We start from the raw sequence: 27,755 nt of genomic DNA on the forward strand, positions 1-27,755 counted from the left end.
ATTTGCTCAGTTTAAGACAGGGATGCCTCATCGGGAGGGGAAATACTGACTTGTGAAGAGAAAGTATCATGATACATGGACAGCTAATATCGTCAATATTATGCATGAGTCAGCTGACACTTTTTTTGTGTCTCCATGGTTTTCCTCTGCCCAGAAACTTTTGGCTGAAGTAGGAATATTTCAGAAATTCTGAATCATCCGAAAGAGACAAGAAAAAAAAATCCTGACTGCGCCGAACATTTCAACGTCTGAACGGAGTGGAGTATTAACACCTTGGAACGAGAAAAGAAAAACAAGGAAAGGAAAGACATGGCGCCCCGAACAACAAATAAACCCAATAAATCAATTTTCCTCTGCTCACTCTTCCCCCCGAGGAAAGTCTCCTGGGGAAATATTGATGCACCCCTTTGACAATTGAAGGGACATTACCCATAATAATCACCCTGGTGTGAAATGGGACCAGGACCCTGGGCCTCCTCCTGGACTGCTGAGACATCCATGAGGAAACCTATCTGACCAACCTCAACGTGGAGGAGCTACACAGTTCCACTTAAAATTGCTATGTATTTCCAACAAAACCCTCAAAGGTTCCTTGAAATGTTTCTATTTATTTATCACTCAAATGTAATAAGTTTATGAAGATTGTTAAACCTTTGCACTGTAAATAGATTATTTTATTTTTTGGAAATGATCTCAGATGAGTTTTTTTTAATGTGGAACAAGGTGACACAAGAGATCAAGCGAGAGCAAAGGCTCAGTTTAAGACAGGGATGCCACATCGGGAGGGGAAATACTGACTTGTGAAGAGAAAGTATCGTGATACACGGACAGCTAATATTGAGCATTAGTCAGCTGATCACTTTTTTTGTCATTTTGGCTGATGAGCGATCTCTGAGGAGATCTCGCCTACTGGGGGGATTCGTTTTGGTTAAAGCCGATGCCAGTGATAGTTGAGGAATGAACATGTTCACGAAGTTACTCACACACACATTAAGGTCGACAAGCACAATGGGAGTAAACTCAAGCCCCATTCTTGTGTCTCTCCCGACACCCAGAGACTTCAAGACAGAGACGGAAATGACTCGATCGACCATTGTTTTGTGTCGGATGCAGTGTTTGTTTAATAGTCACCGTGTCCATCAGACGACTTTTGGAACTTTTGGAACAGAGTTGGAAGTTTCAAAGAGACGGATCCGTTGTTGTGGACAGGCTCCACTGAATGCGGTGCCTGAGCCACAGGGTTTGAACACGTCTACTAGGCAACCTAATGCGCAAGACACAAGCAATAAAACTGGACTAAAGCACAGTTCAACCTCAGCTAGAAGGGCTTTTTCCATTCATCCGAGGCTTTTATGGAACATTTCTAGCTACTACCATGACTTTCAGTTGAATAACAAGAGGACAACACTTTCAAACACTGGTATAGACCAGCCAGTGTATTTTCTGAACTTTGCCTCACCAAACCATGAATAATTCCCTCGTCTGCCCTTGAAAAATATCGGTGTAATGAATCGGTGCTCTCTCATTGGCCGTCTATTGCGAAAGCACACGGACACCTGCGTCATCCTTCAAGGCTTCTCAGCTGGATCACAAGTCGATATCTCGCGGAGCGGGTGTTGCCAAGCCTCTCAGGAGACACTGGAGCGTTCCTCAAAAACAGCCCCTTTTGAAGTCTTCTACTTGTGTGTGCTCCACTTAATTGGAGATTGATCGGAGTTTTAAAAGTTCACAGCGGAACCAGAATCTGGACATCAATTATGAACCAATACTTCTCGTCTTTCACTCACAAGAGCAGGCACAGAAGCAGTTCAGTCTTGAGCTCTGTTGGCTGTCATCGTCGGGGGTTTCTCCCAAGATGCCCACGAAGACATGTGGAAGACAAAGTCACATACTAGTCACCTGTTGAGACTGTGCAGAGGACACGGCTCATATCTAAGGACGAGTGATGGGTCGATGAGGTTTCATGAAACGGTGTCCTGATTTTCAGAGGCCACTGCAGCAGATGAACATCTATATCTCAATGAAACTTCATTTTATTTTTTCAACAAGGAGCGCCTCCTACTGAGCTCTGAAAAGAGGACTCTATCACTACTTTCTACCTCATCTACCGAGAACAAAGGACTAGTGGGGGAATACGGACGTCACACGGAGCTGGTTTCAAGAGGTGAAAGCATCTCAGTTGAAAAACAGAACTCCTTCATTGTGAGGTGATTCTTAAAGAAAAGATCAAGTTTGTTTCCATCCAAAAAAAAAAAAAAAACACATCTTGGATGATCAATCTGTGGGGCACATCTGCAGTTTAATTCTGCCAGCTTTCTTGCTGCAGACCTGGAAGCATCGTCCCAATAAATACCCGAGCGTCATCTGGAGAGAGATGGGAGCAGACACGTTCCAGCGCCCCCCGGAGATCGTTTACGCTGCTTTATGACCCAAGGATATTCAAATGGGAGGTTGTGAAAGTGAGGATCCTCGGCAGCACCACGTGGTGAATTATATCACTGTCATAAGTGTAAATTTGGTTTCATTTCTTTCATTTTTTTTCAAAGAGATTCAGCGTATTTGTTGTGGGCTCGGCTCCAGAGAATAATGAGCTCATGATATTCTGCGCTGGAGGCTTTCGAAACAAAGATGGAGCGAGGCGACTGCTGATAGAGCTGGGTCAACAGAGGAGGGAGAATTTGACTCTCGGAGGCTTCAAACACGGAATCACATTGATCTTGTGTCACTTTGACTGAGGGGAGAGACAAACGTCAGTCCATCAACAGCCTGTCAGGCCGCCTCAACACAACAGGCCCTGCAACCAACAAAATCCACGGGACAAAGTCAATAGGGCGGAAAATGTTCTTTCAAACGTTTAACTACTTCATGTTAAAGGACTGCTGAAGAAACAATGCAATTCCTTAGGATATCGCAGCAATAAATGGTAAAATGTAAATGTAAACAAAAAGTTTTTGGTTTTTGTTTTTTTAAACTGATGGAAAAAAATGAACGTACCGTTCGAATGGGTTTCCTCCGCACCGGGCCAGATTTTCAGGTCTCCAGCAAACCGTTTACGTTCAGCAGCAAGTGAGAGACACTTCTCTTTTTTTTCTGAATATCAGCTCACGACTTTGTATTGGAGTTAATGGACCAGGGATTGGCTGCGCCGCTGTGAGGCTCACGCATGTTTTGAAAGTCTCAGTGTTTTTCTGAGCACAGGACAAAGGACAAAACGGTGAATAAACAGGTGAAAATCACTTCTCTGCTTTCATTTCTTTTACACTCGAATCACTTCACGCACTGCAGGCTGGGCAAAACTCAGCGTTTGTGAGGATTGCTCATGATGTTGGAAGGAGATTTCATGTGGAAAAAAAGATTCAACATGAGTGAGTGAACATGGAACTCTGAATGGAGTCTCTAGGTGAAAATTATTATTTAGTTTTCCTGCCCAGAAACTTTTGGCTGAAGTTGGAATATTTTGAAAATTCGGAATGATCCAAATCCGTGCCGAACATTTCAACGTTTGAACGGAGTTGCGGAGCATTAACACCTTGGAACGAGAAAAGAAAAACAAGGAAAGGAAAGACAAGGCGCCCCGAACAACAAATAAACCCAATAAATCAATTTTCCTCTGCTCACTCCTCCCCCTGAGGAAAGTCTCCTGGGGAAATATTGATGCACCCCTTTGACAATTGAAGGGACATTACCCATAATAATCACCCTTGGCCTCCTCCTGGACTGCTGAGACATCCATGAGGACACCTATCTGACCAACCTCTACGTGGAGGAGCTACACAGTTCCACTTAAAATTGTCATGTATTTCCAACGAAACCCTCAAAGGTTTCTTGAAATGTCTCTATTTTTAAGCTCTTCCTCTGGCTGCGTGACACCCATGAAACCTCTTAAACGGAGGAGATCTCCCTACGTCTAAGTGGTTTAACAGGTACAAAAATCACGGACTCAAATGGTGAGTAATTGGTAGAGAAGCAAAGCTGCAGGAGAGTAAAAGGTAAAAACAAGAAAACAGTTAAGATTTCAAGCTGTGAATGTGACATGCAGATCATACACTCCTCTGTTCCGCTCCATGTTTTCAGCTCAGGGCTGATTCTCTTTATTAATGCATGTGGGGGCGTCGTCTCACATAATGACTTTGCTCAAATCAGGCTGCACAATAATCATGACAGGCTACACATGCCGCCAACTCTAATTGCACACTATTTCATGCAAATCCACCACAGCCGTGAGTCGCTACAAGATAATCCTGCTGTCAGCTTTCCTTAATGTGCAACCCCCGTTTTTTTTTTTTTGTTTTTTTTCCGAGAATTTTGTGTCTAACCGGAACTTTGTCATGTCTCATTTTTGTGAAAAAAAGTCTTGAGTTTAGATTCAACCAGAAGTTTCACTCTCCTTCTCCTCACGTCTTGGAATTCTGCATGATTTGAAAATTTTGGAATGAAAAATGGACCAGAGAAGTGGACGATCCAGCTGCTGCAAAAAAGGGAAGGGTTGAGAGGGAGGAGACCAAAAAGAAGAAACAATATGGATTCCCAAGGAGATTTATTATATTAAACACAGATATCAAATAAAAGAAGATTGGCGGACGCCTTGGCTCGCTGATGTTTCAGGACTCAAGCAGAAGACGCTCTCAAGGCAGAAAATACTGTACAATAACTGAGCGTCAGGCGGGTTTCTCCCAGGCTGGTTGATTCAATAACGTGCCCATCACAGTCATTTCTATTCATGAGGCACTGACATTTGACTTCCCAATTAACAGTGCCATTTAGAATCACGCCGTCCATCCATTACAGTCAAATGAGCTGTTTGTTTTCGCATCAGAAACGGAGGTTAAATAAAACACAGCAACAAAATCACAGCCGTTAAGACTGAAAGAGAACAAATGGAATCGATTCTGTCACACAGATGAAGTTCCTAGTTTAAAAAAAGAACAAAAAAAGCGTGCAACCATCGCAAACTATTTTGGTGTCGCTTACTAGTAAGATGTTCGGAAGGTAAATCAGAGCCAGGTGTCAAACAGCTTCCGCCGGAAAGTGCTTTTCAAAGGTAAATCGCAAGTTAAACACCTTGTACAGCTTTAAACACGCTGTCTCCCCCCGTGCAAGCGAGGGGGAGAGGACGCAGTTCAAAACTACAATCTCAATCAAAGCCGCTGCCGTCTAAAACCAATAAATTATACATTTTACATTTGTCCAGGAAGTGGTCAGATTTTTGCCATATCACTGACTATATATATATATATATATATATATATATATATATATATATATATATATATATATAGTGGACATTTAATGCACGTATTCGTCGTCACTCATGTCAGAGTCGTCGGCCTCCACTTCCCCCTCGATCACGGACTTCTTCCCCTTGCAGCAGGAAACCACCAGACCAATCAGGAAGACCTGGAATCCAGACACCCACCCGAACACATAGCAATGCATTATGGGACGTTTAGTACGACTGACTAGAGCAAGGAGCTGAATAACATGATCAGTATACACAGATCTTCAGACATGGTGGGAGGCAGGTTAGCAGTGAGATCACATCTCCCAAAATCAAAGACCAAATGTCAGTCATATTTTCTCCACCCTGCCTGCACTCTCTTCTTCATCTCCTTTGATCTCTACCACAGACACTACCACGAGCAAATGAATCTTTCATACTTACAGCGATGAAGGCCCAATTACCAAAGTAGTAGATGGTGCTGAAGAACCAGAATTTGTGCAGGAACAAGTAGGATCTGGTGACGGTGCATTCGTCTGGAAAAAATGAAAGAGTGGTGTTTTTCAAGCGGTTCACGTAACATACAACCAGAAAACCTTTTGATTTTCACAGACAAGTAATCCATATCGTGCACATCACAAGAGGAATGCATGATGGACTGAAGCTGTTGGACAGAATGAGAACTGAAAAATACACCTTGTTGCTCCAAATCAATGTATTTTCTTTGGCACGTTTGCAGAGACACAGCAGAAGGACTTTACAAAGAGGGGTGTGAAAAGAAGTGAAGAGCCTCTGATGAATGCTGCTAAACAGAGCTGAAAGAACAGACTGGACCTTCATGTCTTGTATTCATCTCAACCAGCGGTGATCAATACACTTCTTGTCGGCCAGATCATTTTAGATCACACATTGATGTTTGTCAAAACGCAGGTTCGGCTCAGGTCTTCCATTGATGCATTGATGTCGTGTCCTCAGCCACAGAAAAGTCAGAGCGTGGATTTTCCTTTAAAGAAAGGCGGAGGAGCCCGGCCATTTGGGAGAGGCTCAGTGTGGAGCAACAGCCACGGTGAACAGAGTCAACTGAAATGGCCCTCTTGCATTTAAAGGGGGCGCCTCCCTGGTGAGATGTTCCAGGCTTGTCTGATGGAGAGGAGGCTCAGAACCTGCTGCAATGGTTTTGTCCCTCCTTTGTCTTGCTACTGCGTCATTGCTCCATGACACACAGCGGCGAGAAGACGCATCAACGGCGGATGGAACTCTCAATTCACTTCCATCCAAAAAAACATTAATTATCCAACTCACATACAGAACAAAGGAACTCTTCAAAGACTCACAGTGTTTATTGCTGCACCAAAGTGTTGCTTGTGTCATACAAGCATGTTACAAGAGGATCCGTCTCCCTTTCAAGAAGCCAAACCGTTGGCAGTGTCGCCATCGAGAAGCGCCTGCGGCAACTTCATCGATGTAACTGAAAACGACAACCAATCTTCTGAAGAGGAAAGCTGTGTCACTGTCACTGTGAATATGACTTCACCGCAGGATAGAAGTGGAACGATGAAACATTTAATAGATTTTTTTTTTCAAAAAAGGGCTAAATCGTGACAAAAACTCTTAGTGACGACAGGAAACCTTCGGACATGAGTCATAAAGGCAACCTGCTTCAGGGATGTTCTAGACCTGCGTTGTTTTTCAATTAAATTTCCCACTTGTGATCGAGCTTTTACTGGGATGTTTGCAGCCAGAACGACAAGGAGAGTCTGAACTCCTCTGAAGTTTGACGGGGCTAATGGCCTGACCAGCATCGACAGCACACTCAGAATTATTCTGATAAACAGCTTCACCGGACTCCTCAAAGGTTATGAAAAGGAAGATGAAACATGATAAAGAGGCAGAGGAGGAAGAGCCAGGAGTTGTTAGTGAAAGAAGATAGTGAGGGAATAGTTTCTTTCAGACGAGGGGGACTGGTGTAGTGCAGAACAACAAAGCTTGGAATATGTTTGTGTAGAGTAGTTCTGATCTCCATCCTCACTTTTAAGCAAATCTGAAGGCATAGAGAAACACAAAGTCCAACATGTCTCACTCCAAATTCATATTTGTAACTTAAATTGCTTCGTCCTTCTAAGCCTCTGCAGCTGTTTATCACCTGAGACTTCGAAGACACCTCAATCTCAGACTTCACAATGCCAATTCTGAGGAGTTTACATGGGCTGAAACAGACTGGATATGTTGAGATAAGCATATTTAATATCGCTGTCTTCAGTTCAAGGGGGCAATAAGTTCAAAAGGAATGAATCACATGTTTATCAGGTGCCATTCATAGCAATCCACCACAGACACACATTACCACAAATCCTTATTCAGGTGATAGGTGCCCCAAACTGGCTCCTGTGATGGACTAGCAAGGCACCGAGCTGGGGGTCTCAAAGTTTTAAGGTTAAAGATAGTGTCCTCTTTTGAAACGATTTACAGTCCCAAAAGAAGAGTTAAAATCTACTTTTGTCAATGGCACAATTATCTAGAAGACACAGAGACCTTTCTTTGAAAAACTACTCTGTAATAAAGGTATCAAATAAACAGCATCCAAACACTCCACTGGTCCACATAAAGAGCAACTGATAACAGAAGTAGCGTTTCTTCTGCCAACCCTGTGTGTGACCCGGCTGTTTTCCGCCACTAGCTCCGCCATCTGTAGCTTCCCAGCTGCTCACCTGAATGGTGGGGCTCTGAGTGGGGCCTACAGATGGTTCATAACAGCGCTCTGCCTAAATATATTACCATGTACACGGCTGACCCTCCTCACCCTTGAATCATTACGGATCTAGAATAAGACCACGGGTCACCGTGGGCGGCCGGGTAATTTTGTCCCGTCCGATCAGGGTGGGATGCATAATGTATTACTTAAGTCTACGCATTCATACTGGAACACAGACGGACGTTAAAAACCCTGCACACATACACAACATGCACTCGCGAGCTACTTGTTAAAAGCCTCTCCAGCTGCAGATGCAGTATTGTGCGAATGCTTTTAATGCATCTTTTCTCCTTGTAGGAAAAGCCATGTTTTTCTTGTCAAGTTCCTGAGCTGCAGACCGTCCATGGTCTGGTCGTGTCACCAAAAGCTTCCACGCCATAGTAGACATTTCTGGGATTGGAGTTTCAATAAAATGGTACACTCATGATAGAAGGTATAAACCTCAGGTATAAGTGTGTCACATAGTTGTGCAGTTGTATTCCATATGATGAGCTACTGAGCTGATTTTTGTCAATAAAAAGTAAAGTGTGACTCAAATGTTGAGGGAACGATGAGGGAACACTCGAAGTGTACACTGTTAAGTATGACGCACTGCTGTTATCCTATTCATTTCCCCCAAAGCTTCAGACCAACCTTAACAGGGACACTTTAATGGAACATCCACAGACTGCTACAACTGTATTAAAAATCTAATGAGTCAGTCCAGTGATGGGGGAATGAGGTATCACGAAACAGTATTGCAGTGTTGATGAAACAGATGCCTAATTTTCAGAGGCTACTAGTTGGCACTCTTGGATTAGAATTTATGTAAGGTTTCCCTTGAATTAGTCCAAACATTTCGCAGCAGACAGTGCCACCTGGTGGTTTCTAAAAATTAGGACAATGTTTCATGAAACCTCATCAACCCTTCAATGCTGTGTCATGAAACCTCATCTATCCATCAGTAGAAAAATCTATAAGAATGGTAGAAAAAAAAAAATATATATATATATATATATTTTGTGTGTGTGTGTGTAACAGAGGGCTTAAGCTGTCTAAAGCGGAGAACAGGGGACCAAAATATGAAGAATCTTGATGATGTTTTTAAGGATAGAAAATACATCAGTTTCCATCTATACACTTAGGTTTCCAATCTTTTTTTTTAGAATGCTCATGATAGGTTCCAGTCACCGCAGCCAAGAACCACTGCACCAAAGCTTCTGTCTTGGCAGCAACATGAGCGCGGTGATCATGATGCTGCAGCTGACCTGTGCATTTTTTCCACGCAGCATGGGTTTACGTAATTATGGGACATTCTGGAGTAAAAGCAGACATTTCTGAGTGCTATTCTATTGACAGTGTGACAGGAGAAATGTTACCCATCATGCACACTGTAAACAAGAAATACATTCAGTGAGTTCTTGGCGCATTAAAGCGCTCCAGAAACACATAACTATTCATTTGTGTAGCGTTGAGAAAGTCTCACGTTGAAACATCCGACATCCCACCGGCAGCATATACATTTATGACAACCCAGAAGCCTTCATCATTATAATGTTGTGGAAACAGAGAAGTTGCTAGGAAACAGGCGGAGAGCTGCAGAAAAAGGAAGCAAGGTTTATCATTCAGAATTAAGAGCGAAAGCTAAAGATTTTTCAGAACGTTTCCAGCAACACACACGGTCGCACAGAGACTAAATAACACCTTTGTCAAACACTTTCGACAGCGAAATAGTCAAACAGGAAATAAAGAATGTCAAAGAAAATTTAAATGGATTAAAACTATTAACATTCTTTCATTGCATTTGCCATATTTCAACAGCCCAATTGATGGTGTACTTGGGCAGCCTGTGACCTCATTTATCTGCGTGGAACAACATGCTATTCCATCTCTAGTGAAGGCAACCATAGCAGGGAAAACAAAGTCGAAACGGGACATGAATAATTAATGTGCCTCGTTGTCAAAAGCAAAGCTAAAAGGTAAGAAGAAAAAAGCAGAATTGCTGCATCATTGCTTTTTACATTTTGAAACTCTACCCAAAACATACGTGGTGACAGGAAGATCTGGGTCATCAAAGGCTTCATAACTGAACAGAAAGCAAGGGAAATGATGTGTACAACTTTTAATACTATCCCTGAACCTGCAATAAACAAACAGTCACTCGCACGTATCATCTCTATCAAGAAGGGTTGGGCCATGTCACTGAGGCAATGAATTAACGTTCTTAAGAGAAGGTGAATAATGGCTCAGTAATGACCTGACAGCAGACAATGGAGATGTTGGCATTAAGCACCTGTTCACCCTGATAGTCTGTGTCTGTTCACAAGCCAGGCTAAGTGGTCAATCAGTCACCAGTCTGTTTCCCCCACAGCTGATATGGAGCTGTAACAAGTACCTTCACAGACACCCTTAGCGTTCTACGATTTTCAACTTGACTAATGTGGAAGAGAGCAGTAATAGTAGTTCAACCTTGGGTAAACAGAGCAACATTACCTGTGGGTGGTTTTAAAGGATTTGAGGAGTTTCCTACGGCAGCTAAAACTGATGCGTCTCAAAGTCCTGATAGGGGATATCAAACAGCATGAGCTTGAAACAAAAGCACCACTGACACTACTGCAGGAGCATGTGATAAACACTCGCAAAAGTAGACATTCTAGTGAAGACATAATACTGGCAAAGTGAAACTTCAACTTTCATGAGATTCACATCTCAACTCTTGAATACAGCTGACACTCATCTTAAAAAAATAAAATAAGTCTGAGTGTGACAAGAAAAGACAATGGTTTGGACAGAGAGAGAGACAGTCGTGGTGTTGGATGAAGAACCAATGAAGTTCAGGAATGTGGTAACAACGTGGAGAGGACAGGTGTAACCAGGTCAACAGATTCTCACGCCCAAGGTGTCAGATATCGACAATCATCAAGTAGACCTCTGCGTACTATGGCAACACATTCTCACTCCCAAGGAGTCAAATAGAGACTGTGACGTGCAACTGAAGTAGGTCTCCAACATGTTGAGACATCAGGCTATCAACTGAAGCTATTCACACCCTGTCTAGGTGAAGTGGTCTGGAGTGTCACACAAAAGAAAGATGAAGGTTGGGGTGAGGGTTAAGCCATTGGGTGGCGCTCCTTTTGCTCTGTATTGTCAATTATGTCACTCGGTAGACAAAGTAGCTTTTGACACAGTACCTTCTTGGAGGCACCGTCAGTAAAGCGCAGACATTGAGATGTAGTGGCAATGAGAGGTTAGCATCGTCAACCCCAAACATTTTACTACATTGTAACACCAATGCATCAAGATGCAACACGCAAAGTGTCAACAAAGAATGCAAAAATCCTCTTGGAAGTAGTCGCTATTTTTCCAACTTGAGAGTGGCAATGTGCTACCAGCAAGTCAAATATAATTGAATATGGAAAGTTAAAGCAGACAGATTATGTTTAGGCCCGACCTCCATCTTTCTGTTGTGTTGCAGGCTGCCAAGGGCGCCAGGAAACACAGCAGTAGTTCAAAACATGTCATCAAATCATGCTGTTTGATCAAACATGTGCAAAGAAAATTAATCCAATACAATTTATAGTTGGGTAGCTCTTGATACTTGCACTTAGTGTAGCAGTTGTCTATAGCAGGTCTTGATAAAAGATAAGAGTGTCCCCTTTTGCCAGGTATTACCCTGAGTTCCAGCTATGTTGCGTTAAAAGAGGTGAAGTTTTAAGAGCTACCTTGTCATGTAACACCTGATCTTTCTACACAGTGGATGAGATTTCACACATGAGAGGAATGGTTGAGAGAAATAATAATTCAGAGAACAAAAGACCAGGACGAACGGCTCTGAAAAGCTCTTCTGTTTTCTGGGTGCTGGAAAAAACTTGTACAAACGTCAAAAAGTGAATAAAACCATTCCCGGCTCATTTATAAAGCTATTTTTAAAAAGCAAACCTACGATAGTCCTCGTACAAGAGAACACTGCTTCAAGGAGACAGGAATACAATGAGGTGCTGAACAAGCATTCCAGCGCTTTGAATTGAGACTTTCGGGAGATTTGGAGCAGTCCAGAGTGTATGATAGATTTCCTGGACTTAAAAAGCCTGGACTCAGGAGCGCGATCGCATCATTCCTAAACAATACTCACTGCATAAGAAGAACGCGCAGCAATCAAGGCTTCTTTGATCGACTCCACAGGGGGTTGGGATAATCATGACGTTTATCTTTCACCGCTGCTTGTTCTCTCGATCAGGCGCACATTCAGACAAAATAGTCTAACTACCTAACAAGAAATGATAAACTGCAATGTGTCTGTAGATGATAAATACACACAATAACAGCCATTTAAATCCTCTCTCTCTCTCATTTTTAGAACCAAAACTGTGAAGTGTTGCTCTCACAATGGAGCCGGTCTCGGATAATGATTTTAAGAACATTTCAGGAAATTGCGTCGGTACTAGTCTCAGCAATATAAGGCTATTATAGAACATCCGACAGATTCAAATATTATATAAACAGTAATCTAAGACTAAATAAAATGCACATTGCGAACCATATCAAATTGCACATAAACCATTATCCGTAACTGCACACATCAGTATTACTAATTCTGTCTCTCAGTGTTTTGAATAGAATACTAAAATTGAAACACCAAGAAACACTGTCTTTGTTTGCGTCTGAGACAAAGCATGAATGAAAGTTCTATAAAACCCACATAATCGTTTCATGAGTAAAGCGTTTTTAGCGAATGATGCAGTAATAAAAACCCACAAAGCATACAGTATATATATATATATATATATATATATATATATATATATATATATATATATACACACACACACACACACACACACACACACACACACACACACACACATATATCCTCGATTGGAAATCAACCCCGAGGTCTGAATACAATTATTCTTCAGAGGACTCACAAGTTCTGTTTGTTTGCGGCCTACGAAGAGGCAGATTTGAGCATTAAGCAAATGAATAAATTACTGTCAGAAGGAGCGCATTCACACGTATGTGATTTCACGGCTGATTTTCTGTAATTAGTGTTGGCATGGAGACAGCGAGAGGACACTTACTGAATTAGTAAATGTTTGTCCTTGCTTTTATCATTTCAAGTCAATAATTAATGTTGATAAAGATGACAGAACAGCGTTGTGCATGTAATGGATCCGCTGTGCACCCTTCTGTTTTCCTGCTCCATGTGTGGCCGATGAATCTTTCATCATTGTGTTTTACATTTTTGTCTTGTCCAACATGTTCACTATTAGGTCTGCATTATTATGATTTTTTTTTTTTTACTTTCTGAGCAGAGATGACAGACTTACCCTCGGGTGCGTCAGCATCACAGTTTTTCGTGACACTTAAAGTAGAATTCCCAGATGACAGTTGTGCTGTGGGTGTTTGACTCTGTTTAAACATAAAGAAATAAAATAAAGTCAATATGCTTTTCAGAAAAGAAGTGTGACAAATATCAATAGTGCAGAAGACAATTTAGAGCAGGCACTCACACAATAAATATCCAAATCCTTATTGCGAATTGCTCACTAAGTTCCTGCAGTCAAGCAAACATTTCCCTTCCTGTTTTGTCACGAATTAATTCGCACAGACTATATATACTGTGTGTGTGTCAATCTCTTGCACACAAACGTATAAAAGCAACCAGATTACATCTATATATATATACACATAACAGTCATGACATCAGTCTACCTTTCTAAAAACTACATTTCATTGTGTTCATGAATCTGTAAACTCGTCATTGTGAATGAGGAAAACCTCAGTGTCAATAGAAGTTTAAAGTGAAACGTCACATTAGCCATTAGCTCCGTGAGCTGTGCGACACAGACAGACAAGGAAACAAGGAAGGAGGGCCGCATCATTGTGTTGTGCGGTCTAATGTGTGGTCAAGTCAGAGGAGCATCAGATTAAAAAAAAAACAGTCTGAGCTGGTTAGTTCAGACTTTGTGGAGGATGATGTGCATTTTAAAAATAAAAGTTGAATATGTTTAAAATACTTGGAAAAAAAAACTAAGTCAATAGAAAGAACACAGTTGCAAAATTATCTCACTACTATACAACAAAAGTACAGCAGTGGTTTGATCCTGGAGTGACATATTTCTGTCACATACGCCAAACAGACGCCCACAACAGAGCCTGTCCATTGTCTTTGTTTTCCATGGTTGACTTGACAACAAATTAATTAAAAATGGTGACACTCAGATTAAAGTAATAATGTTTTTTGCAAGCGCAACAATTCACTGACTCCCCCAGCTAAAATGTCTCTCGGAGCTCTGTTGAATATATAAAGACTTCATCACAAAAGCCATGAGAATAAAAACGCTTTGTCTGGATGTTTGTGGGCTGACTTGAGCAAGGTTACTGCCTCCACCGGCAGAACAAACAAGCTTGCACCTCCAGAATGACTGACACAGCCACCATCGCAGCCTTATCTTCTGGATCGCATCAAAAGCCGAACTTTTTGCTCACCTGAACGAGGTATTTCTGGCTTCCGTACATAACATACTGCGGTGCCAGACTGTAAATCATGTAGCTGGTGTGAAGGACAATCAAGAGGAGGATCATGCAGAGGAAGAGAAGAGCTTGGGGACGAGTTCTCTTCGGTCTTATTTTGTACAGCTAGAAGAGAAAGTAATGTCAGTGGAAAATGCCCCAGTAAGACTGATGGATGTAGAAAAGTGCATGTGCTTACCCTGATCCAGAAGAACCAGATCCCCATGTTGCGGATTCCAGCCATGGATGTGAGCACAAAGTACACAGTGATGACTGTGATGAGGATGTAATCCAAAGGAAAGACCTATGATTCAAGGAAAATCATATAAAAATGTATTTTTCCAAATGATTAAAGAGACAGTAAACCAGTTGATGAACAAGGGAAAAAGGTTACAATTATATTTTATCACAATAAAATCACATTACAGTACATTCTAGTTCAAGTTAAAGGCAACCAGATACCCAGCAGAAATGTCCTAAATCAAAAAGGCAGTTTTTCCCATCAGGTGTGGTTGTTCACTTGAACTGAATGTATGAGATCAAAGGTAGGAAATCAGTGTCAGTGGCATCAGGTATATCCAAAAGTAATATAAACTTTAGGGGTTGGGATTCCACAAACTCAGAAACTGACTCTACTGTTTAAAAAAAGGGCAAACAACATCAACAAATGTCATGGGAGAATTGTAGTACTTGTAGTGTACCTAAACATACTGTATATTGAAACTATGAAATAAGTATAGGTGAGAGGGGCCACACTGTACGGCTGTAACATGCAGCTCTCTTGTTGATCCCTGTCCACATAATTAATATGCGTCTTCAACTGCGTTGCTATAGCAACACAGAGGGTGACGATACAGATAGTGTATACGCCCTTTCCCTTAAACATTTGACACTTTTGTTGGGAGTGAATACAACAATTTTACATCACATTACCCACCACACACCATTACACACCACATCAATATACTGTATTGTTGTTGCTTAGAACAAAATGTCAAATAACTTAAAATAACTTAAAATTAACACTTCATGTTTAAACTTTAAGTATAGTGTTTTTTTTAATATAGTTCTTATAGTGCTATTACTGTATCCAACATCCTACATCTAAGTTTGCTTTCACGCTTCACGCACAGAAATTATGTGAACTGTTCTTCTCTCTGCTCTTTTTCGATCCCTCAGATCAAGTTGGATGTATGTTTGATGTGAGATAAACATTCACTCAATATTTCAAACATGCCAAGGACAAATAATCGAATCCAAGTTAACAGAAAAACTGGATAAAAAAATTATATTAAAACAATTTTTTTTGTCTGTGTTGCTTGATGAATACAAGCAGGCTTTTCTTTTCAAATGGTTAAATGTGTGGAAAGTTTTGTAAATTGTATTTCTTCGGTCCAGTAACATTACAGAAAAGTAATCACAAAATGAAAGCGGAACACAATGGAATGGAATGTTTTTTGTCTCCTTGAGGTGCAGCCTCAAAATGGGCCGGATGACGGCGCGGACGTTTCACTGGACAACAATCCAGCTGTTGCAGTCCTTGATGCAGCAATAGAGATGCATCAGTTTTTGTCTGAATACCCCTAAGCTCCTTGTGCAATTCTTCATGATTGTCCCCAGAAAAGCATGGTAGAACCAGGCAGGAGTGACCCTGAAAATCACCCCAGTAAAGTCAAGGTGATTGTGATTGTGCCCCGTGAGGAGTGCTTTTCATTTTGCAAAGTGTAGGTGAGAAAAAAAATATAGATTTTGTAAATATAAATTTTAGCTTTTCTAATCTGTATAGTTTGGTAATTTTGATCGGTCAGCTATGAGGATGTGGTCAGGACAATGGTCACATCGCCGCCAATGTACTGGCAAATGGGTTCATCGGTCACCACATATTTTATATATATATATATATATATATATATATATATATATATATATATATATATATATATATATATATATATATATATATAATTATACTGTTAATATGTACGTGTGCTATGATTTTTTTTTCAGAAACTTGTTGCACTTTGAGTTATGCTGTCAAAAGCTTCATTTCTTCATGAAGCCAAAGCAATTGTGCACAACGTCGGAGGTGTGGGGTTTTTAGATATTGAGATTACAACTTTTTGAGTGACAAATAGAAGGTATTGGATGAGGACCGCAGCATTGGATATCATATCAAAGTATTGAGTCATCCCGATTAATAAATTGCAGTTAATCTGATCTGTAACTGTGAAATAATCATGTTTGAGAAATTCTTTGAAAAAAAAAAAAAAAATAACTTTCAAGAGCTTTTCAGCACAAAGAGATCCCCAAAAACAACATGAAGGAGAACTCAAGACTGGTACTCACAGGCTGCAAGACTAGAAGGAGCTCATTCAAAGGATTGGTCAGATTTGTGCCAAATACTATGAAACCAGTGCTGATTCCAGCAGAATGGAGGGCTTTATCCAAACTGAGACAAACAACAGAGAAAGGCATCAAAACAAGCATAAAAAAATATTAGAGATTTGTTTAAACTGACCCAGTTTTCAGGGGGGATGCATGAAAACTTACTTAGAAATGAACAGTGCCACTGTGAGGAGCAGAGCCACCAGGATGAAGAAAACACCCAAGACAATCTGCAGCAGAGAGACAAAGCAAACATTGGAAAACATGTTCTATTCAAATTAAAGGCCTTCTGCCTTGCTAATTAATTCTGTCACATCTTTTATCAGAAGTGGCCAGATGGCCTGGTCAAACACCGCCTGCCACCTTTACCCAAGGTTGGGAGGAGGCAACTCATGATCCAGACGGATGGAGAGTTGTGGAGGTCAGGAGGGGGCTACTCCTGACCTCTTTCTTTACCTCTTGAATAACCTTAAAATATGACACACTATATGGGTAATTGCAGGTTTAAGGAGACTACACGTGAAATACAATGCAAAACAACGCAACACAACACAACACAACACAACACAACACAACACAACACAACACAACACAACACAACACAACACAACACAACACAACACAACACAACACAACACAATACAATACAATATAAAATAACATAATATAAAATAATGATTCTGTCTGGACCCATTCCGAACACTTGAAGCAGGCAGTTGAAGTTGGGCACTTGTAAAGAGAGAAGGTTTGTTCCGTGTACTAAGTGTACTACTCAATCATCAGAAGTAAAGGGAAGATTATCATCTCTGCTGCAAAAGTGATTAATTGCAAAGTTAAGATAAAATGAACAAGGTGACCTACAAAACAGGATCCAGCCTCACCAGAGGATCAGGATCTCTAAATCAAACTGTCAATCTCACGTCCTGAGCTTTAAAAAAAAGGCACGCCTGAGGACTAATCAGGCACATCAAAACAAAAATCACCTTGACGTGGGTAAAAGTCTATTTCTTTTTTCTTTATTTTGCACTTTTCTTCAGGTCATCGGAGAGCATTTCACCATACTTCATGGAGATTTAAGAGCTGTCAATCAAAAGTTAGCCAACACTTGAGCTCATTTGTAACATCCAAGAAAAGAACTCAGTGTGGTCACATATGAATTATTAAGGGATGAAAACGCCACGAGGAAGATTGAGAAAATGACTTGACTGAATCCCTATAAAAGGTGTTTTTTTTTTTTCAATAAAATTTCATTTGGCACCGGAGAGAGAGAAGTCCATAACACTGCAGTCCCAAACCACACACAGCAGAACTTAAATTACTGCTCAATCTAAGTAAAGCAAGCAGAATTTCTATTTGAGATCAACAGAAGTCTGTATATGCTCGAGTTAAAATGCAGAAGAAGAAATAAAGAGACGCAAAGGGAGGGGAAATAATCGATGCTTTCAAAAGACTAAATAAAGTCAGAAACTCGTGATCAAGTGTGTTGAGAAAAGCCTCGCAATAAAGATTTCAGTTCAATCTTGAAACACCCACAGTGGTGTCTAGTGAGATATGCAGTTTAAGACAAAGTGTTTCTTTCAGAAAGTTTGCAGCATGTAATTAAATTTTTACATTTGCAAGACTTTGTTCTTGTACTGGCGATTCAAGTGCCGTAGATGAGAGGAATTTCATCATTATTAATAAGATATTGAGGCTTTTCTTGGAAAAAAAATACCAATGAAATTGTTTATTCTAAAATGACCAAAAGTGAATCAACTACTCTCAACCAGTTATTATCACACAGCTCCAGTCAGTCCATACATCTTTTACAATATAAACTGACATCATTTCTGTTCCATTTCACAGATGTAAAAGTTGCTCAAATCACAAGTCTACCTTCCAAAATAAAGACATACATATTGGCTACCAGCCACTAGAGCTTCAACATTACCCGAACGCTAACATCTGTAAATTGTTCATTACGGGCTCAAAATATCAAACTATTTAATATCCCATTTCTGGTCTGCAATTAAGTCAGAAACCACAATTTGTCAAAATGAATATGTATTTTTTTAATCAAACGATGCAAGCGTGAAATTAAAAATTATGTCCAAATGAAAATCATGTCACTTTACATTACATTTACTTTCGTTAATGGACTTAATTCAAATGTAAACTGCAGTTCTAGTCAAAGAAAAAGGGGTGTCAAAAATCAGTGTTTTCTTTTTCTTCTCAAAATATTTCACAAGTGCTTCAGTGTATTGACATTGTCATTAAATGTATCCATCTTCTCTAGCTTATCCAAGGTCGAGTCACAGGGGCCATAGCCAGAGCAAAGAGGCCCAGACTTGCCTCTTCCCAGAAAACTCCTACCACTCTTCAGGGAACAGACAAGGCCTACATAGAGATATAGTGCCTTGGATATGCCTTCCCCAGTACTTCAACTGCCTTTGCTTGATGTGGAGGAGCAGCGGAACAACTTTGACTCCTCCCCTTGATTCAAGAGGAGAGCCACAGCACTGCAAACCAAAACTACCGTGCATCAATAGCTCGAGCGTTGCTTCAACTAGAACACATATATTAGATTTTGCCTTCAGATGGAAATGACATTTTTCTTTTTAGAGATTAGGTCATGATGAGAACTCACCTTGAAAGGTCTAAGAGCTCTGCCAAATTTTGAGCAGCAGTTCCTCTCTGCAATTTCCAGGTGTCTCCCTCTGCGCTTGAGGACCTGCAGTTTCCCTTCAAGCTCCTGCAGGTTGTTTCTGTCCCTTGAGGAGAGTGGACGTCCGTCTTTGCACTAACATGACAACAAATAATTTCAGAGAGAAATGTAAAACTTGTGAAAAAAAGACGTGTGGAAGCTTCTTGTTATTTTATCAAACTGATGAGCACCACTTGAGAGTTTGCTTAAAAGGAAGGATGCCAAAAGTTTGCTTAAACACATCAGTGTAGTGGATGTTTGTGAGGTGACTGACCTTGAATTTGAGCTCCTCTATCTGATGCTCAACCTCATCAATGTCCTCAGTGTTCTCCAGTCGTTCATAGGCAACACTCCGTGTGCCTTTTATCAGATTCAAAGGAAGCACAGACATCCCATACGCCTGAAGGGAAGAAATCCCAGCGTTACAATCACATGGGGAGCACTTACACAATCACATTTTGGGGGAGACAAATGGCATTAAAATGGAGGATTTAGTCATTCTGCTGGTCATTATTGGTGAAACGGCTGCTACCATTTTGTGTTGATATCACTGGCTAGTATCACCCTGCTGCAATTTACAGCTTAACAGTGCCCCCATGTGACAGCAAGGCCCATTAATGCAGAACATAATATTTATTATCGTCGATCCTTTCAGAGAGGAAGTGAATATTAAACCTGCATTCAATACACACACATGATATTGACTTGTATTTAGGTCATTTACTTAGGAATGACTTAAAAGGCAAAACAACACTGACTCATGAGTTTGCTTTTATCTGTTGCTTTACTCTCACTCTTTCGGTTTAGTGATAAAAAAAAAAACACAGAAAAGATCAACAATTAAACTGAAAAACCCAGACCACCCGAGGCCTTGTTTTAAGAGTCCGCTTTTTGCCTTGTTAAGAGCATAAAATGTCAAAACCCATTTCTTGAAAAACTATCTTCCAAGCGCAAGGAAATACTAAGGGAGTCACATGGGAGACTAAGTCAGGTTTGACTATTATTAGTCTCAGCTGTGGATCTCTGCTACCGGCAAATGTCGCCTCCTACAATGAATCATGGAGCTCTTAAGGCCGGAGCATGTCCCGAATATCAAACACACTCATAAAAGGAAAACCTGCTCCAGATCCCCTGAGAAACGTTTTGCCATCACACTGCCTTGCAACTCTGCATGTAAGATACATGTAAAGGTAAAAATGCAGGTGTTCCCCAAAAGGAAGCAGATGATTAAGACAGAGTGTCCTACTTATTTTGAACTTGATGTTGTTTAATATTAACCAGCAGAAGCTTCAGAGCAGGCTTCCTGCAGCGTGCGACTGGCCGAGCGAGGAGACACTGGCTGAAATCATTTGAACTGACTAGTGAGATTGCAGAGTGTAAAAAGAGAGATACAGGTCAATTGCCTCTTTTTTGAGGGAAAATGAAAGGACGAAAAAGTCATTTTTACTGATTTATCAAGGCTTCTGCTACAGATCCAACTAGCATTTGAATTCCATATTTAATTTGAACCACAGGACACACTGCAAAACTAATCAAAATGTATGGCTCTGCTTTTTAAGTAGTTCTCGGTGGGCTCAATGTATAGGACATACATCCTGTCATCGCAACAAACCCTAAAATGTTCAGTTAAAAGCAATGTTTACAATAAAAACATTTCAATCTTTGACAAAAAGGTGTGCCACTGCAGGGACACTCAGCGAAAGAGGCCACATGCAGACGTTTGGGCATTATTGAATGTCATTTAGTGGCCTTTCTGCAGTGCTTTTCGAGGCATTTCCACCTGAGTGATAAAGGAAAAGTGCACTGCCAAAATCTTCTCCAGAAAACCGCTCCTTTGGCAAAAGACAAAAAAAAAAAAAATATATATATATATATATATATATATATATATATATATATATATATATATATATATATATATATATATATACATATATATATATATATATATATATATTTTTTTTTTTTTTTTTTTTTTTTTTCCTAAAAGCAATCATTTGGCATAAATATTGATAAGGCTTTCACCAGTTTCCAACAGAAGGGCATTTTGCAATGACTTGAGGCGTAAATTCCTGTCTTCCTAATGTGCAAGTGTGTTCTGGTCGTCAAATGGAGCTACTCTTTATTCAATTTATTCTGTTTTGGAATATTATTTTTCACATTTTCATCAGACACCAATTCGAGAAGAAATGCAACAATCTGGTAGCTTTTTTTTTTTTTTTTTTTCGGGGACATGCTGTTCATGCGTGACAAACAAAAAGCTTGGACTGAAAGTCTCAGCAGGAAGGAGAGAAGCTCCAGGAGATATAGAAGATGATAGTAATGCACCTGGGATGTTTGCCAAGAGACATAAAATCCCCCTCACCTCAGTAAAGCGGGTTTCACTTGCTCGTACTGTGCTGTCTATTTATTCCACAAGTATTAAAAACTCCTTGGTCGAGAACCAAGTAAACAACCACATTGCGATGGTAGTAATGGCTAACACGAACACTCATGCCTATATTGTCTGCCTACTGCTAGAATAACAGGCCATGATGCTAATGACAGCTGATGTTGTTTGTTGTATGGACCGTCAGTCGACAAAGATAGTGAAAATTGACATTCCAGAATCATTTAAATAAAGTATTCACGTGGTGGTCGTTTTTTTGTTTGTTTTATTTTCTCTAGTTTACAACACCACAACTTGAAATGTTGCCTTGTTTGTCGACCAGTACTCGTCGTATGACAACTAGTCTACTAATCTTTACGGTACTCTGTGACTGGTCGACAACCATATGTATTATTAGTTGCAGCCCTATTTCAATGTATGATGCAACATGGTCATTTTTGTAAATGTTACAGTGATGCTTCATTGAAAGAGAATTGTGAATCTAATAAAAGTCGCACCATCCATCAGTACAGTTTTTGATTATTATCCGGTAAGTGGGAGCAAAAGACTCAGTAGAGAAGCCCAGAGTCTCCTCTTGCCAGCAACTTCAACCAGCTCCTCATGTAGGATTCTGTGACGTTCTGAGGCCAGCTCAGCCTGCCCTGTGGCCTCCTCCTGCTCTTCTCCATGGTTCTACTTTGACCCATACCGAATGCCTGTGCCCTTGACCATAATCCCTAAAGCTGATCTTGTCCTTTTGGTCATCACCCAATGCTTGTGACTACTTTATACGTGAGGGTAGACCACAATATCACAATAACCTCCATAATTTTTTTTTTGTTTTTTTCAATTTGATTTTGTCCGCATAGTTCAGCCCTGTAAACCGTCAAGTTAAGTACTGTGGGAAGAAGAAACTTGTGAGTGCCAGTAAAATTGCGCGTATACATTGGCCGATTTCACGTTAAGATGACACATCTAAACCAATAAGTTTAATTTTCTCTGTCTACTGCCATTTAACCTTACAAAACTTCTCTTATTATACATGTTCCAAATAGTCCATCCACTTCAGACAAACAGACAATAAGCCAAACACGCAGATCAAAATGTATTTTAGAATTCCTCCATTTACTTCAACTGCTGTAATTGGCTGTCCTCCTTTCGCTCTCTTGGACGCAATCCAAATTAAATAGTGTTAGTATGTCTGTGTTGTTGAAATTGAAGCTCTGTCCAATGATTCTTCCACTCATACAGCAGAACAGGGAAATATTCACAGTCTAGTAATGAAGAAAACAGCAATGAAAAACAGGCAGCTTCAACAAGTGTTACAGCAACAACTATGGGGGGAATGAAACAGTGACAGGTTCAAAACATGAAAGGACACATGGCTGGATTTATGTATATAAATAGACAACAAATAAGGATTTCATAAGTCATTTCAGTGGGCAAATATATCACGAAAAAGTCAGGTTGATCAAGTGAAAGACAGCTGCCTGTATCTGGAATCTAGAAGGCATTACCAACTCTGAAACGGTGCTTTATCACAAAACCCACAGAATCATCAGAGAAATTGTCGGAAAAAAAACACTTCATGTTTTATGTATTTGTCCATGAGTCACACTTTTCTAAAGCATAAACATTCGTTAGAAAATTTTGTCATTTATTTTGTTTAAAAATTTATTTAAAAAAACTACATTCTTCACAGCTTCAATATGTCGGCTCTAAGCATTGGCGGTATCAAAGTCAACAAGTAAGAGAGAATGTATCCAGAACTGGACAACATAGATCCTGAAAAGGTCCTGTTGGAAGATCGGCTAAATTAAGCTGTTGTGCCGACGAACCTCCACTTAACACATGAAAACAGCAACTGTCTGGTGATTTGAGACTTCACTCACCGTGTATGTGATCACTGCCAGCATGCCAATCAAGGTCAAGGAGCTGATGGAGAAAGACAGTGCAGGTAGACCATCTGCAGGTAGAAAGACAAGCGGGCCATTAGAGAATTCACTTTGACCTCCCAAAGATACATCAATGGATTATTTGCCACGTGCACATTATCAAAAGGCTTCTTGGCGTTCACTCCTGCAGATGGTGCACGTTTTCAGACAGGACAATCTGTCTTATCTAGATTACTCGTAATCGCGCTGCTCTTGTTTTATTTAAAAGCAGTCGAAGAGGGAGAAACTCGCTTCACTCTACCACCGATTAAAGGGGAGAAAATCACGCAATCCTTGATCGGCATCAGAGTATTTTCAAGACATTAGCTACACACTTGAGACATACTGCATTCCCTAGTTTAGACAATAAAAACTCCCAGCCACATTTGTCTTTTGCTGAATAACACATGACACAACTGGCTGACTTTTAAACACTGCTTGCTCATGGCAACCTGCAGATTTAATTCTGAATCTAAATGAGCAGGTCGAATATAATCGGAATTAAATTTGAGATCCCACCTAAATTGCTGCTACTGGTAAAAATTATGTGAGGTTTCAGTTTCATGAACCCTCATAATCCCATCACCAAGTATCAAAATTAATATTATTACACATTATTACCTATATAAAAAATTATATACTCACAAGATTATTATTATATTGTTATTATCAGGATGTATTGCAAAGCATGTGCCAAATAACTATTGTCCACCTGCTTGTGAATTCAATTCAAGGCTTTTTTTACAGGCACCAATTCAAATGTAAGAAATTCTTCCCCTGGAGAGGCATCTGGTCATCATTTTATGCTGTCATCATGATTTCATACATCGATCAGATCAGAATTTGAACAGCATGTGAGGACGGTGTCACCTTTGATTGAGGCGGCTAGAAGACCACCCATCAGGCGAGGGCACTAGTGGGTGTCACACCAGCTGTCAAAGCTTGAAGGGGCTTGATGAGCCCCTTCTTATGCCTGAGATAATCCCCAAAAAAATCACTGAGCGATAGATATGAGAGAGAGACACACCGTTGTCTTCAACATAGGTTTCCCACATGCAACATACGGAACTGTGGGATTGCCGATTGATATTCAACACCCTGATGAGTGTGATGGAAAAAACGTGTGACTTTTATTTTTAAAAATAAATGAAGCAAATGCCCTCCAAAGTAAGCCAGAAAGCAACTTAGTTCATCAGAATTTTCCTTTCACAGACCAAGTAAATAAACCTGGTGGCTTCACAGGGAGTGTGGGCACCATGCACAGTAGACAGTGGGATTACAGCATGGAGCAAATTACCATCTTTTTTTCTGTAAATGCACATCGGTACCTCAAAAATTGCAGAGATTAAGAGCCAGAATGGTTGTATTTTCTACTGAGCAGCATGATTATTGGCTTCTGTGCCAAGAAAGCAAAGGTTAGAGAGGGAGGGAGGGAGGGGGGTTATGGGTCCAGGGCAGATGGTTCGACTTCCTTCCTATTCATATGGAAAAGGGCCAGAGGACTGCTTGAAGCTTTGCGCAGAAAATGTTCCCTCATTAGCATGTGTGCATACAGGTTAACACTCCACTCAACAAGTGAGGATGAAGGGGAATGGCTTTAGCAGCATTGTTCCTGAATCAATTTAATAAAATGAAGATATAAACCTTCAGTATGCACACATAGAAAAGCAATTTGATACAATTACTATTGTATATATCAAAAATATACACAGCTGTGATTCTCTTTATGATGGTGGGCGAGTTTAACAATATCTATCTAATTAGTGGCTTTTCAAAATAGAAATAAAAACAAATTCATTGAACTGATCTGAACAAATCTGCCTGTCAAAGCATGTTTTAGTCTTTGAAAGGGCTTCAACCGTTTTGAAATTACAATCAATTATGGTAAAAGGAACCACAATGTGTATTCTGTCAGTAGTATGTACACACCCAATGACAGCATATATGGCAAATGTAACTTTCATTTTGAAGAAGAAATCTGGAAAAACTAAACAAAATATACTCATTATATATATATATATATATATATATATATATATATATATATATATAAAGAAAACAACAATGAAAAACATTGTCGCCAGCAAAAGTCTATTAGACTTGGCTGATTACTTACGGCTACTTCCAAGCTCTTCAAAGATCTCCTGAACTTTTTCCCATTGTGTAGCATTCTGTCCAGGAGGGGGTTGAAGTGGAACAAATGCCCTGAAAGAAGTAATTCAGTTTAAGGTCGAGGCCATGTACGACTGTTGCAATATTCAAAAATACAAAAAAAAAACTGTGAAAGTGGCATGGTTTGAAACAAATATGTTAAAGAAAATGCTGTGCTGCCACTCAATATAGAAAATAAGCATGGACAAATGTTATGTTATATTTAATGACATTCAAGTTATGGTCTTTGACCAAGATACTTAAAGGGTACGGCAGCCAAAACCAAATCGATTTCCTTCTCCAGACCTTGTTGGGACGAGCCAAGTCACACGGGACATGCGAAACCGACTTAACTCCTATTCCAAAAGTCAGCACATTTGATCACATATTAAGTGCCGGCAATCAAAAACAAAGTTTGCTGACAAAGAGGCACCACCTGTGGCTCGCTTCCTCCCCTGACGGCACAGGTATATATTGCACGATCATAAGCAAATGTGCCACAATCAAAGCCAAAGGCAGTCCAACAAAACATTCTTTTGATCGAGACGTTTCATCTGCCTAAACAGTGCATAATTTCATATTTCATTCATGTAATGTAATGCTTTCTCCACTCATTTCATGTGACTAGAAAACCATCCAAAGAAGTCTGTCCATGCAGAAAAGCAAAAAAAAAAAAAGCTCATCTTTCTCCTCATGTGTCATGTGTCTCAAGAAATTGCATTCTCTGGTTGTGGCCGCGCTCATACACAACTGCTGTGCTTCATGACTTGTTTTATTTTGTATGGTCTTCCATTGAAGACAAAACTGGCCCTAATATATGCCGCATATAGAAAGCAGTCAAGGATAAATTCCAATTACCAGGACAGTGCCACAACAATTGGCAGTTGGAAAAGCAGCAATTAAGCTGAGACAGTCAATTAAAACTATATACTTTAACGTTTAATATCTTGTTATTACTCATCCATACATGGAAAACAACTCACGGTAGTCAATTACATGCAACATCAAGTTCTAATCAGAGATACAGCAAGTACAAATTACTCATTAGGAATATGCCCCAGAAGGTGATGAGAACGAAGGATGACTAAAAAAAAACGTCAATACACAGTAGTGTCCCATGAAGAAAAAAAGACTCAATCTGCAGGTTGAATACCCATAAACTGTAGCACACCGTTTTTTTTTAAATTTGAATAGCTTATCATTGTAGGACAAATGGCATTGTGGAGTCCACCAGCGTCCCATACTCAATACTCACCCAATTACGAGGAGCATGACGCAGACAACAGCGAATCCAATTGTGTACTTCAGAGCGTTTTTCACTTGCTGCAATGAAAGAAAAAAAGAAACGGTCAATCATCCCTTATAAATTGGGACATTATTGGGGGGTAAAATTAAAGAAATGGCGGGGTCTTACCCTATTTAGTGTGTGATATTATAATCGAGATCCATATAGTTATTAAAAAAACCCAATGGCAATGACATGCCGCTCTCCACACCGTTTAAGAAACAATGGAAAAAAAATAAGCGGCAAGAAAACTGCCACTATCAGCTAAAAATGTCATATTGGAGGTCGCACTGTCACATCCATCTTTATTAAAACTCCCTTGGAAGTGAAACTTCCGAGCCATTTCTGCAACAATAACTACACAACTTGATTGTAATGGCTGAGAAAAGAATACTTTCTGGGGGTGAGAAGTGATTTAATGTCATGAAAAGTATGTCACCTTATTCATTGATTTATTGCATTCACCATCATAGGACAAAGCATTTAT

At 40.1% G+C, this 27,755-nt stretch overlaps 1 protein-coding gene across 1 annotated transcript in view; it reads right to left on the reverse strand.

Annotated features, from left to right (window-relative positions):
- Positions 1–3,088: 3,088 nt before the first annotated feature.
- The window catches only part of lmbrd1 (LMBR1 domain containing 1), a 38,225-nt gene continuing 13,558 nt past the window's right edge, over positions 3,089–27,755 (reverse strand). The window contains exons 5-16 of the mRNA XM_053875251.1: positions 27,239–27,306; positions 25,949–26,037; positions 23,791–23,864; positions 19,805–19,930; positions 19,474–19,626; positions 17,013–17,077; positions 16,809–16,911; positions 14,662–14,766; positions 14,439–14,588; positions 13,277–13,358; positions 5,663–5,754; positions 3,089–5,397 (exon numbers count right to left, since the gene is read on the reverse strand). Of these exons, the coding sequence (XP_053731226.1) occupies positions 5,287–5,397; positions 5,663–5,754; positions 13,277–13,358; positions 14,439–14,588; positions 14,662–14,766; positions 16,809–16,911; positions 17,013–17,077; positions 19,474–19,626; positions 19,805–19,930; positions 23,791–23,864; positions 25,949–26,037; positions 27,239–27,306 (1,218 nt within the window). The 3' untranslated portion in view covers positions 3,089–5,286. The remainder of the gene's footprint in view (positions 5,398–5,662; positions 5,755–13,276; positions 13,359–14,438; positions 14,589–14,661; positions 14,767–16,808; positions 16,912–17,012; positions 17,078–19,473; positions 19,627–19,804; positions 19,931–23,790; positions 23,865–25,948; positions 26,038–27,238; positions 27,307–27,755) is intronic.

This window comes from Synchiropus splendidus, chromosome 9 (genome assembly GCF_027744825.2).
Source record: "Synchiropus splendidus isolate RoL2022-P1 chromosome 9, RoL_Sspl_1.0, whole genome shotgun sequence".
Lineage (NCBI taxonomy): Eukaryota > Metazoa > Chordata > Actinopteri > Syngnathiformes > Callionymidae > Synchiropus > Synchiropus splendidus.